This window comes from Ostrinia nubilalis, chromosome 2, assembly GCF_963855985.1.
Source record: "Ostrinia nubilalis chromosome 2, ilOstNubi1.1, whole genome shotgun sequence".
Lineage (NCBI taxonomy): Eukaryota > Metazoa > Arthropoda > Insecta > Lepidoptera > Crambidae > Ostrinia > Ostrinia nubilalis.
In genome coordinates this window covers 5,495,204-5,509,529 of record NC_087089.1, presented here as the reverse complement: position 1 = coordinate 5,509,529, position 14,326 = coordinate 5,495,204, and the positions used below count along the sequence as shown (strand labels likewise).

The following is a 14,326-nucleotide window of genomic DNA, read 5'->3' as shown; positions in this document are numbered from 1 at the left end:
TAACACATTTCTTTTCTTTTATGAAATACCGATAGAGATTACAAAACGTGTGCGTCGTTTTCTCATTTAAATTTTTAAACCGCAGAAGACCAACTGTTTATAAATATTAGCATTGTAAATAATGATGTGCCTTTTCATAACTACAAACTTAATGCATCTATTGAACACCGACTAAAGAAGCCTATTCATACTTCTAACGCTATTTGAACACAATATTATGATATGTAGTCAAAACATCTAACTTTAACGTTTATTGTATTGAAATACCAAGTAGACGAGGTATATAACTTTGAAAGTAAAAGATTCAGGGACACAATCGTCAAGCCGTGGCTGCGCCGGCGCAGCTCGTATCGTGATTGTGCGCGTCTTAGTCACGCCAGCCACCATCGCGCTGGGCTCAGGTTTCCATTCCTCATGCCTTATTTTTATTTCAAGTTCAGTGTTGTGCATATTCCTCTATTTTTTCATATTCCCTTTAACCTTGGTACGTATTAAGTAGTCGAGTAGTAACCTAGGAAAAAATCCTTTATGTTTGTTTGTATTACGTCAAATAGGTTTCTCATCTAATATTCGGGGAAACATTCGGAAGATAAATTGTTTCTTATATTGGATGATGATATTGTTTGCGTTCATAAATAAATCCAATTCTATCAAATCCCACGAGATATGGATTCACAGAAACGTCTTAGAATATTTCAAAGAGGAAAATGTCTATTGTTTATTTCGAGGTTCGCGCTAAAATGCATACGAGAATACGATGACTGATATGCATTTATGCGCTAAACACATTCGTTCTGCAGTCGTTGGCTGCGCCGTGAACCCGATTGCAACTCAAGATCTTGTGCGCTACTCGCCACCGTATCACGACATCCGGTACTTTATTTCGCATTTCTTTGAACGAGGTACAACGAACTTGAGTCAAGCTCTGCTTGATCCCAGAATTGGCCTTTGCGTAAACCTGCTTTGTGATGTTTTACGATATTTTAGTCTCTTGTGCTTACTTAGTTCCCTTTGTTGAATACATTTAGTATGCAGTCTGTCAGCTTGCTTACCTTAGCCAGCAAGCACTTACTCACCTGAAGTCCTCTCGTGAAAGAAAGAAAATATAAATATCTGGGATATTTTAAAGCATATTAAAAAGCCTTCGTGGCCTTTTAGTCAGGATTTTTGTTAATTAACTGATTCATCGGACTTCTAATTGCGCTCGCCCGCCTGTATGGTGACCTAGGGTATCGCTAAATATATTCGAGCACGAACCACCACTCCTTGTTTTATGCAAACATTGTACGCACATGTTGGCGCTTTTCATGTTCATGTTTCTAAAGTAGTACGAATTGACATGCAAAACTGGGTCTCTTTCCGCTGCTTTTAATACCCTTTACCATTTGAAATTCTGTTTCAAGTGACAGTTCTCGTAAATTAACAAACGGCGTTGCTGGTACTGACCCTTTTCCATTAATTCCTTTCAACGATAGTCCGTTTGCTGTAATCTTATCGGTCTGCGATAAAACGAAAACACTGTTTAACGGTACGGATCAATATAGGTACGTCCAAACAATTTGCGTTATAATAATAGCAGTCTTAAAATCCTGAGATTGTGTACATATTTATTTTATTGCTAAACCAATAAGTATTATTGATTCGCAGTTATTCTTAGAATATGAGGTGTGATACAAGGATAATTAATAATAAATAAGGTTTATAATTAAGTTCGAACATTAAAAGGACAATCCATTGTTTTACCAACTCATAAAAGGGATAAAACGTAATTCAATTAACGTTTTAATCAACAGTTGCAAGGTGTGAAATGAAATCTGGGAAGGAGAACGCAGGAAATAGTTCAAAGTGAAGCGAATGGCTGCAATGAGGCGGCGAGAGCTGGCGAAGGCCAAGGGGCCATAACGCAGCGTGCATCCGCCGACCGCGACCGCGACATGTCGAGCGCGCTGTCCACCGGCTCCGCCGGCGCCGACCAGCCGCGCCGTCGCTCCGTCTTCTACGTGCCATTGTTCGAAAGCTTTGAAAACTACTTGCCCTTGACGCCCGAAGAAAAAGAAGCCCTTATATCAGGACAAGACATTGATAACATTATCACCAAGCCGAAAAGACACAATTTAGATACCAGTCGATTACACATACCGTCGCGCGGTGATTCGTCATTTACAGAAAGTGAAAGTGACGTAAGCATTTTCAGCCCTGAACGCCGATTGCGACGGCCATTGTCATCGACAATCAGTTCGAATGAAGCCTTAGCGAGAGTAGCCCAACGCGACCTCATGAGCCCTAGACTTGTCGCTGAAAGCAATGTTATGAGGCCTACGAAGCCGAGGCTACGAAGTACGACGTCGTGTGAACCACGATATGATAGAATATTTTCCCCAATAGGGGGATCGATCTCAACAAATAAGCTTAACAACTCTACTTCAAGTATTGGAAATAGGATAGCATCTAAGAATTCAATAAAAAATTCTAATTTATCATTGATTCCTGATTCACCGAAACTTTTAACGCCAGGCAAAGAGAAATCTAAAACTTTGCCGCAAAATCTTAATGTGCCATCGCCTATTAGAGGCAGCAGTAGCTCTACGTCTATCTTTAGAACGCCTAGAATAACGGTCACTCCTGATAGCCCGAACAAGAGTCCGGGGAAGATATCAGGATTGAATTTCATTCGTCGATCTCGAAGCACTAAGTTGTCCAGAAGTAATTCTCTTTTGAGGAGTATCACGGCGAGGCACATAGAAGAAGGCTTAGAAGATAAAATCACAGTTGTAACGGACTTAACTGATGACTATGACAAGTTCGTAGATGACAACGGCGGTGAAACGGAGGTGATTGGTGCCCTCATCAAGAAGAATGAGGCTCAAGTGGCCAACAGCCCTCTAAGTATCCGACGCGGGTATTTAGATGTAGACGATGACGTCGCTGTACATTCTGGTAAGAAATCTGATTATAAATTGTGCAATTCCTTGATACTATACCATTAGGCCCTACAGTTTAGTCTGATAAATTGAATACAATTCGTTTAACAGATTGCACGACCAGAAATATTGAGCCGTGCACCTTTTGACATTGATCGCTTTGTGATATAAATTGAGTGAGATTCCTTTCTAAATTATAAGGGTCAAGTCACGACATTATGAGTTTCTATTTGGTACAACACGATTATGATAAATTGTAAATAAAAAGGTTACATATAAGTATATATTTACAGGGCCTTTTATGAAACAACTCAAAGCCCAGTTGCCTAATGTTGGTGACTTGCCAGTTTTGAAGCATTGTGCTCAACTATTCGTATGGTTAGACAATGCTCACTAATTACACGGCTGGGAGCAAACGTTAAACTGGGTCTCCTTTGCAGCCTGTGTTATGTTATTACGAAAACTTCGTTGTCATCTTACCGTGATGTTTTACAAGGTTAACAAATTACAGTAATTTATTAAGTATAAGTAAAGAACCTTCGCATGACAACGAGAATAAGGGTCAAAACGGATCTCTATTGTTTAGGATTGCGAAAGACAATGCATTTCCTAATTCAAATAAATGGACACCGCGTGTACATAAATCACATCAAACGTGTTCCATGTTATATTCACATGGAACATCTTTAAATAAACAGTAGCCCAGCTGTGACCTAATTGTGAATCAAAGATACAACCATACTTTCAAATTAATTTATACATTTAGGTCTTCTTTTGTCATTTTCCTGTAACTAAATTAAACAAAATATGCTTTGTCTGTGAAACAGAGACAGTCCGACCGAAAGGTTGCCGTTAAAAGTTATTATGTATTCGGAATGCGTTTCTGCTACTTGAAAGCTTTCGCTCAAAACGTTTCTGCGCTCACTCGCTCGTCTGTTGTCGTATGAACAAACCAGAGTTAAGTACAATAATATTATTATCACACAGTGGCGTAGTTCCTCGTGGGCGCTTATCGTGCTGTTATCAAAGTAACGCGCGATTGTGTAGAGTTGTATCGCCGGAGCCGGTTTTAAAACAAAAAATGCACGCTTCTACGAAACAGCTATGTGAATAACTCTTGCAACATCGCTGAGTCAGCTCTCAATTGTAGGTTAGGTGTCTATTCGAGCGCCAACGCGGTTTGCGATTTAGCAAATGTGCGAATCCGTTGCGTGTTTAGTGGGTTGGAAATTGAAATATTATTTTGAGTTTAAAACTGTTGTGGAAGGGCAAATGACAGGGTGCGCGATAACATAACTGGAAGCAATAACGGTAATGGCTTCGGAACAACATCTGGTGGGTTCGCGCGTTGCGATGGAGTCGTTGACACTTCGATGCATTGTTCTACACTTCTTAGGGTTTTATGGGAGCTGCAAACGTAAGTCTGTATTTTATTTTTAAGTACAACACCAGATCGTCAGAACAGTCATTCGATATTCAATGTCAGCAAAGAATTACTGTACATTTTGTTAGTGTTTGTTTTAATTATCAGAATATCCAGAACTTCCTACTCGTATATCGTTCTAAACACCGTTTAATTATTATTAATGAGTCATAAGTCAACTAATTGGCCATTTATTAACTCACGATACGTAACATCATTCGCTAATTTTACAAGGTATCAGATAGGTAGAACAACACACCCGAAGCGCTTAATATGTATACTGAATTTATAAATTGAGTATAAATTGGGAAAATAATAGAATTACAAATTCGCAGTACCAGTCTATTTACTGTAAATAAATAGTTTTGTTTTCTATTAGTTTTTATTACTCGGACATTATTAATTTTAAAGAAACTGAAGACGGAATTTTATGCGTAGTTGTAACACACAGGCTTGACTCTATGCCTGCGTTTGAATCGAGTTATGTGCTCCCAAAGAGGCCTGAACCATTGCAACACTCATGATCATGTTGAGTGTTGACAATTTCGATTGTCCGTCGACTTTTTGACTTGACGCGCGTGCGCAGCGGTCACGGGCAGCGTGAACGCAACTTCCGCCGGAAACCACGCCATACACGGCGGCTCGATATTACATTACAGACATCTCTACATATTATACGTATATGACTATAGAACAAGTCCACGCATGTAATATGATATTCGTCGTCAACCATACGTTTATGGTTAGCTCGTTTCAATCGCAGTCATTTATAACAAGGTTGCATTTATCAGTGTCGATCGAGAGCCGCGATAAAGAGGACATGAAGACAGATTTGTGGACTGTCTACACATACTGCTTTGGTAGATACATTTAACGAGTGTCAATTTCTTAATCACTAGCCTCCATTACATATTGTTTATCCTATGGCAAAAGCACGAGCTTTTGGTGTCCTATGTTCATACTCTTCCTTCACTTTAGCTCTCATAAAATGTGCCTTATAAATCCCATAATTAAACTCCAACGCCTTAAAAACTAGGATCATCTACCAAAAAGCAGTTAATTTTAGTTTTAGATTCATCTCGAATATCTGGAGCCCCTTTTTTGCATCTTCTGGAACCTTATTTTAATACCATTCTTCTTTGTCCACAGACACATCATACGAGAAAGCATGTCGACGAGGCTCGGCGCCCAGCACGCCCGTGCCAGGCGCTCAGGCACAGCACAGCCCATCGCGGCTGGCTTCCTTCTTCTTCTCCAAGAGGTCCTTCAGGAACAACCCTCTCAAGAGGACCAAATCGGCCACCAAGATCGAGAGGGAGAGGGCGCTGGCCGCAGTGCCTACGCATCCACCGGGGCATGCTTTGCGAACGTCAAGGTAAGAAAATTTCAATTCTTTTATTATCCCATACGATTTTCTGGCATGCCAGTGGCTTTTGTGCGTTGTTGAGCTCTAAAAGCATGCTGATTGCTGGCATGCCAACTTAAAGTTTGCATTATCAATTTTGTTTAAGTTGGTTTTTCAGAAATCGAAATGTTACTTTTCAAAATTACAAGTTTTCAAAAAGTTAGGTGTTTTCTTGGTTAGGTTTTTTGTCGAAATATATGGTTTGCGAAGTGATTTATTAGAATGTTTCCTTTTATTTATTAAGTCCAGCATTATAAAGATCCCTCTCCGAACTCTACCCATCAATTATGGAACTTCCGCTGTCAATTTTCATTTATAACTTTATGGCTGGGTTGCACTATCTTACTTTAACTTTGACAAAATCTGTCAAACTCCATACAAAAAACAACACCGGTGATCGCTATAATTACGGTCAAAGTTAGATGGTGCAACTCAGCCTAAGAATCGCTAAACTAACCTTTCAAAGCGGTCATTGTTTGTTAGATAAGTCGAGTAAATAAAAGTTTCAAATACTTACTTCGTACTACGCCTGCGTGTGGTGCGATCCGAGTAAGCAAGCACCGACATTAACTCCTTGACGATTCGTTTTGAAACTCCCCGGCTTTGACATTTACAGCGCAATGGTGTATCAAATGTACGCGCCCTCGCTAAGCGAGGATCTATAAAATTTATTACGTTCATTTATTGCCTATCGTCCTAATGGGATACGTAAAACACCCTGGCGCATGTTTCTTGATACTCGCGCTTGTTTATGTCATGCGCGGTGTGAATTAAAAGGCGAACACAAACGAAGCTTCGTTAGCAGTAAATATTTGCCTCGTAATTGATGAAATAATTCTTTCCTCTGGCTTCGACCATTAAAAAGAAAGATTAACAGTTTTCTGCTTACTACTTATGCTTATCCTAAGTTTAAATCTAATGTAGTTTTACCTTTCACTCTAAATCCAATAGGCGTAGGTGGAGTACGAAAACCATTTTGAACTAGGTGCCTATTCTTCGAAACCTCTATGCATATTTATCTTCGACAATGGAAAATTGTTGATCTCCAGTTAAATTGGCCTTGGCCCTAGTTGTTTTCTATCAGATAAGTAGGTACTATTTTGCAACAGTATTTTATAAACATAGTAGAGTTATACGACCCATTAAGGTAGTTTAATGTCAAGTGAAAAAAATCCTAATAAGACCAATCTTTCAATCTTAAGATTTATTGTAATAGAAAAGCGAACAGCATCCATTGAGAAAACATTAGATTGAGAAAACACGTGAATAGGTAAATAAAACGCAATGTGATTCAGAGTTATAAACATGGTTTGGAGATTACACAATAAATGCTTTACGTTAATTGAAAAAACTTTATCTTGATCGAACACGAGTGGGTTTTTCTCTAGTCTCATCAAGTTAATTGGGTTTAACTCAAAATTGCCCGAATTTTGTCAGGTAATTTAGCGATAACCAACAAGAGCTGACAGGGAGCGACATGTCGTGACTGCACCACGTTACCGCAACAGGTATAGGTGTTGCGGTATAGGAGTGTCGCCCCGCCCCGTCTGGTGTCGGTCTTTAATTACTTCCCTGTCATCGTTAGCACGAAACGACTTTATCGAAATGCAGTCATTAGCTTTATTAGTAGGTCCTCTCTCAGAAAACCACCAAGCAATTAAGTAAAAAATCTCTCATTGTTTGAAAAAGTTATGTAAGCGAAGGTATTTACTTTTTCTTAATGCATAAAATATTCAATCAGTTACGGTCGTGAAGCGTATCAGTAGCGTTAATTAAAGTGATCAACACTTCGTGTTCGTATATTAATACGGTTTATCGTTTTATCAAATGGGCTACATGCATTTGCAATTACTTCATTCTCTTTTTTTATTTTCATCTTCAGTAGCTATAAAGTAAAGTCACTGTTAATTTATGTCGTAGCGATGTTATTTAGTTTGTTACGGCCGTTATATTTGAATTGATAGACACTTCTGTTTTATGAATCAATTTAACCCGTAGACCTTGACACGGATTGGTGTAGAGTTACATTTATGTAAATCTCTTTGTTTGAATTGTTACAGATCTCATGAAAGTCTGCTGTCTGCTCATTCACCCGCCGTTTCCACCATGGACCTAGGACCACCAAATCAAGTAAGTATTGTACAAATTAATATTTTATTAATGCATTAATAAAATTTATTTTTTATTTCACCATGCATGATCAGAAACAGAACGCATGCAACCATTAAAATGTGGAAAAAAATTAAAAAAACGTATGAATGTTAAAGTGCCGATATGTAATTTAATGTTAGCAACCACGAATGATAAAATTTATTCACTTGCGGTTTTCAGACTCAGTTCTAAAAATTTCATAGAACGCTTCACTGTAAGTTAGTGGCATAATATTCCTCATTCCATACAATAACAGCTTGTTTGCAATCGAGTGCCTATTATTTAGTTGCGTGTTTACGACTACATTTATAAGGATTCATGGGTGTGGACACAAATTGATAGTAGTACAACCGCGGCCTTCAAAAGAGTCAAATGTATTATTAAGCAAATGGTCAAGGTTATTTGATGGCAATAGGTAAAGAATAAAGAATCAATTTAGCCAATTCCTATTAAAATACGAAGAAGGATATTAGCACCTTCTCAGTAATGAGTGTGTGTATTTCTTTACATGATGAAAATAATATTACACCGAGAAATGCCAAATAAACCCAGCTTATGCAACACCTGTTGTAAAAACATGAAATCGATTAAAAATCACATGAAACGCATTAATGATAACAACACGAGATTTGGTTTCGTGCCATGTCCTGATTAATTTTGATAATGAAATAGGTACTGGGTACCTACTATAGTTTATTTAGTTCAGTTTTTGAAGTAAAAACTTAACTAATATGTATATTTTTGTAAATTCCAGGTAGAAATTCGAGCCCTCCACTCATCAGTGCTGGGCAGGCCACACTGTTTCGCGCTGAGCGCAGAGAACAGAGCGCCCCGATACTTCGCCTGTGCATCGCGAAAGGAGAGAGACCGTTGGATATACAGGTAATTGTATATAATTTATTGTTGATATTATTATACAGAGTGTACATACGCTGTGGGTATGTAATTCATTGAAAATAATGAAACTGTTTGCACAGTTGCAAGGTCACATCATCACGTAACGGCGCAATTAATCGCAGGTGATCGAATATCTTTTACAACAAACCAATGATAGGTATGTTTTAAGGGACTACAGTCATACACCTCTGGGACTCTACTCGAATCCAAAACTTTTCACGTCCATCTCTATAAAACATGCTTGAACTTTCTTCAAAAAAGTTTGACCTTTAGAACATAGTGTACGAGCTAGATCCTTCTCGGATCTAGCTTATAACGTAAAATCTATGAGCTAGCTATAATTTTGATATTAATAACATCATTTCTATGGAGTTAGACACATCCTAGTTCTAAGAAAGATGTTTCAGGGAATATGTTTTCTAACAAATCTAATTATAAAACTTTTTTTATTCCCCAGTTTGCGACAAGCAGCGCGACCTGACGAGATCCGAACGCGCCGGTGCGAGCGGTCCGTAAAACTGTGGCTGCTGGAGGCCAAGTCCATTCCGCCTAAGAAGAGATACTATTGCGAAATATTACTGGACGACACTTTGTATGCAAGGTAAGTTATATACTTATTGGGCTGCTGTAGATTTTTATTGGATTTTGGTCGGCCAGATTAAAGACGACCTAAAGATCTCTTTCACAATAAATAACTTCATTAATAAACATTAACATACTTATTTATATTTCCAATTCCAATGAACAAAACCTTTTAAGATAGTATACCTAATCGATAGTTACTGCCTACACACCAACATTAATTAAATCCGAGTTTTATGAAATTTTTGCCTACACCATGCCAATGGTGGGCTACTAAAATAGACGTTTTTTGCTTAATACTTTTTTTCGGTATTTTACGGCTTCAAAACAACTCTATCAGATATTGATGCGGAAAATCTTATTAAATAAATAAAAACGTTCTGTCCATAGGTCCTCATCAAAGCTAAAAACCGAGCTGTGCTTCTGGGGCGAGGTGTACGAGTTCAGCGGGCTGCCGGCCACGCGCGCCATACACGTCAACGTGTATCGCGAGCCTGAACGGCGCGCGCGCAAGCGGGACAAACACGCCCTAGTCGGTGAGTAGTCACATCACTATATCTTCTGGGGCAGGTGTACGAGGCCAGTGGGCTGCCGCCAGCGAATCATGATTTACTGAAAATGCACATCATCATCATGTCATATAGTCACTACAGGAGGACGACCCTCTCTAATTTACCAGAGGCAAATTGAGTACCTACCCACTTGGCTTATGTGGGTGACCCTTTCTAATTTACCAGAAGCAAATGGAGTACATATTTGGCGTACACTCTCCCATGCGCAGGCTAGATGGGTTGCGGACTTGTGGAGGCTTGATGTTTACATATTTCTCCTATTTGTCTATTAAGATATCCACAAGAAGAGTGGGGTCACGCCGCCAGAACTCCAGAACCATAGGGCTAAACGTTCCGTCATACTTGTGTTATTTACATATGTATGTCTTTACAGGTACAGTCCGTATCCCGGTCGACGACGTATCGTCGCGATACCTCAACGAACGGTGGTACCCTCTGTCCGAGGGCGACAAGCCTCAGTCCCCGGGAGGCCGCGCGCCGCCGCCGCCCGCGCCCGCGCTCCGCATCAAGTGCCGCTACCAGAGCGTCGATGTGTTGCCACTGGATAATTACGCGAGGTTCCTGGACTACCTGAAGAGGAACTACAGGAGGCTGTGCGAGTACCTAGAGCCTGTCATTGGTGAGTTATAGCTACGTTTATTTGAGGGGTTTACAACGGTGGTAGCCTCTGTCTAAGGGCGACAAACCACAGTCCCTGCGCTTCGCATCAAGTGCCGCTAACAAAGCGTCGATGTGCTACCGCTGGATAACTATGCTAGGTTCCTGGATTACCTGAAGAGGAACTACAGGAGGCTGTGCGAGTACCTAGAGCCTGTCATTGGTGAGTTATAGCTACGTTTATTTGAGGGGTTTACAACGGTGGTAGCCTCTGTCTAAGGGCGACAAACCACAGTCCCTGCGCTTCGCATCAAGTGCCGCTAACAAAGCGTCGATGTGCTACCGCTGGATAACTATGCTAGGTTCCTGGATTACCTGAAGAGGAACTACAGAAGACTGTGCGAGTACCTCGAGCCTGTCATTGGTGAGTTATAACTACGTTTATTTGAGGGGTTTACAACGGTGGTAGCCTCTGTCTTAGGGCGACAAACCACAGTCCCCGCGCTCCGCATCAAGTGCCGCTACCAGAGCGTCGATGTGCTGCCGCTGGATAACTACGCGAGGTTCCTGGATTACCTGAAGAAGAACTACAGGAGACTGTGCGAGTACCTCGAGCCTGTCATTGGTGAGTTATAACTACGTTTATTTAGGGGTTTACAACGGTAGTAGCCTCTGGAGACCTACTGATTAGTATAGCAAAAAAGTATACTACAAATCTCTTTACGGTAAGCAAGTAACTTTTTTCGCGGTGATAGTGGTGGATAAGTCAGGAGGACTGTTTAACTAAGTAATCCTTTTCAGTAAACATTTTAATGAGCCACCTACTTAACATCACTAATAAGTAAGTGGCAAGAAATAATACTAATTATATCACGCGTTAACCAAAACTGAAAATAGTTTTAAAGATTTCTAATTACTCTTATTGTTAGGTATCCCCTACCATCAAATACTATATTCAGGGGGTATATTTTCTAATGGGTTTACTAATAAAGTATGTTTTGTTATCTACAGGTGTCAAAGCCAAAGAAGACATAGGCTGTGCCCTGGTGCTATGCATGGCGGGCGCGGGCCTGGCTCCTCGATACTTGGCCGACGTGGTGGCACTCGACGTGCGCCGAACTGGCGACCACTCGCTCACCTTCCGAGGCAACTCACTCGCCACTAAGAGCATGGAGGCTTACTTGAAGCTCGTGGGAGATCAGTACCTGCAGGTAATAATAACAATTGGATTAAGTGACTAATATTTGCATTATTGTGGAAAGATCATTTAAAATTACAGGTATAGCGCGTAATTGAGTGGGCTGTTGCGGTATAAGACTGAGTCCGCACTATGTTTTTTTCCCGCAAGCGGTAAACCGCCAAACAGCGAAACCGCCCTAAACGTATACGCGGGAAAAAGCCGCAGTGCGGACGCTTGCATTAGTTTTACTTGGTTATAAAATCACGCGGTTAAAAATCTCATTTTCTCCCTTACAAGAACAGGATCACTACCACAGGAACCAACTCAGTCATGCGCTACCTGTACCTATCTGTAATGTATGGGGATTCCAGCTATTTCAATCACACAATAGAAACAAAAGAATATTGAAAACAAATGCAATCTTATTTTCCAGGATACACTAGGCGAAGCGGTAGCAGCAGCGGCCGGGCCGGGCGCGGCGGACTGCGAGGTGGATCCCCTACGCGCCGGCGGTGGAGCAGCGTTGCGGCGCCAACAGTCAGCCTTGCGGGATGCCGTGTCGCTGGCCTGGCGTGCTATATCTGCTTCTGCGCCTACATTCCCGCCGCCGCTAAGGGACTGCTTCGCTACCTTCCGTGAGAGGTAAGCACACTGTCATCAACTATGAGGTAGACCTAATAAACGTGGATCTGTGGCACCAGCAGTCGTCCCTGGGCGACACCTTGTCCATTAACATTCGTTGCGGCTTCGAAGACAGCTAGAAATCCTTCAGAACTACGCAATGTTGGATTTTATTGGCAGCTAAACTATAGATCTTGCCTATACGATAGGAGTTGGAAGTTGCAATGGTGGGAACGTGGGGAGTGATATTAGTCCCGTTTCTTAAACACGTTTCACTCTAACTTATTGATAGAAAGAAGAGGTTCATTATTTTAAATTTTTCTTTTTTTCAACAGGTTAACATCCATGGGACGAGAAGACATCTCCGATAATTTGATCAGCGCATCCATCTTCCTTCGATTCTTGTGTCCTGCTATTCTTTCACCCAGTCTATTTGGAATCACGCACGGTAAGTTCAGAGTATTTGTAATTAAATGTAAAATTGAGACATAAATTATGACAATAAATGCATTAGGCAAATGACTTCCAAAGCTACACAGTCTTCGCGTATGTATATTGCGTTAAAACAATTTAATTACCTTTTCAGAGTACCCGAACGAGCGCGCTGCTCGCAACTTGACTCTTGTCGCGAAGACGCTGCAGACGCTGGCCAACTTCACGCGCTTCCAGGGCAAGGAGGCCTTCATGGAGTTCCTCAACGATTTCTTGGAGCAGGAGGCGCCTAACATGAAGGCGTTCCTTAGAACTATCTCGGTAAGTACTTTTCTACCACCACTGTTCGGTAAATGATACATCAGACCTTCGCTGTATTCGTGATGCAACCGCTTTTGTGGATAAAATGATTTTCAATTTACACCTTGTGTCGAATTTGCTACGGGTAGGTAAATGCTGTTACTTATTTCGCAGCATCTGCTTGTCATTAATGATATAGCATTACCAGACAGATGTTCCAGCAAAATTGTGGTCACATTTTATTCGTAATGCATGTCTGCGGTCATGTAATCACTTGTAAGCGCTCGAGTAATAATTTTGCACCTGTTCCTTTTTCTTGCAAGTCGTGAAAACATGATAATGTCTTTATCGTGTTTATATTTTTTATCATTTGTCGTAATCTCTGCGAGTACATTTATAAATTAATATTAAAGTAAATATTTTATACTGAGATATAAAGGGTATCTTTTCCCCACGGGGTACGTTTCATTTAACCAGTATGGTCCTACCTTCGGGCGTACTATAAACGAAGTAAAACTTACGATTATTCTGTTTGTACTTTCACAGTCGCGCCCCCAAGACCAACCTCAGATGCAGATGCAGCAGTCGTACAGCACGCAACAGCAGCAAGAAGGCAGCAACCGCAACTCGTCTGCTTCGCAAGGTTCCGAGGGCTCTCGAAGCGAGGCGGCGGTGGAGGCCGACCCCGAATGGGCGCCGCACGTGGACCTCGGCAAGCAGCTGGCGACGCTACACGGGCTGCTCGTGGATAGTCTGCCGAAGCTACCTGCAGCTAGGATGCAGGTATGGGATAGTAAATAATTAAATAGTCTCTTCAAGGTTATGAGTAGTGTTGCAGTACTGCTGTGGAGACTGATCATGATGAAACTGTCTGCGTCCAGGATATCATGTTGACAGCAGGCGTAGTTTAATCTCTTCCGGAGATTTATTCTAAAATTCGTGCGGTGATGTTGGGATAATCAGACTGATCCAAATCATTGCATATTTGAATTCAAGCTCACTTTACTTCTTACTTACTTAGGTAGTATTTTTTGCTTACACTAAACAAAAAGTTGTTTCAGGAGCTGGATCCATTGTCTGATATCTTAGACGAACTTAGCAAGAGGTTAGTGAGTAACGATATTGGACCTATGCCTCAGCACGCAGACAATATCTTTAGGTAAATATAATTTTAATTTAGTTTACTTTCCCGATAACAAAATATTTCACCATAATCATGGTCTCATTTATTGCCAACAAAAAAAG

At 40.8% G+C, this 14,326-nt stretch overlaps 1 protein-coding gene across 1 annotated transcript in view; it reads left to right on the top strand.

Annotated features, from left to right (window-relative positions):
• Positions 1-14,326, top strand: part of LOC135080602 (ras GTPase-activating protein raskol) — a 149,100-nt gene that overhangs the window by 130,892 nt on the left and 3,882 nt on the right. The window contains exons 6-17 of the mRNA XM_063975279.1: positions 5,494-5,719; positions 7,810-7,879; positions 8,655-8,782; positions 9,255-9,398; positions 9,770-9,915; positions 10,325-10,570; positions 11,560-11,759; positions 12,162-12,370; positions 12,685-12,797; positions 12,936-13,102; positions 13,628-13,864; positions 14,143-14,240. Coding sequence (XP_063831349.1) covers positions 5,494-5,719; positions 7,810-7,879; positions 8,655-8,782; positions 9,255-9,398; positions 9,770-9,915; positions 10,325-10,570; positions 11,560-11,759; positions 12,162-12,370; positions 12,685-12,797; positions 12,936-13,102; positions 13,628-13,864; positions 14,143-14,240 — 1,984 coding nt within the window. The remainder of the gene's footprint in view (positions 1-5,493; positions 5,720-7,809; positions 7,880-8,654; positions 8,783-9,254; positions 9,399-9,769; positions 9,916-10,324; positions 10,571-11,559; positions 11,760-12,161; positions 12,371-12,684; positions 12,798-12,935; positions 13,103-13,627; positions 13,865-14,142; positions 14,241-14,326) is intronic.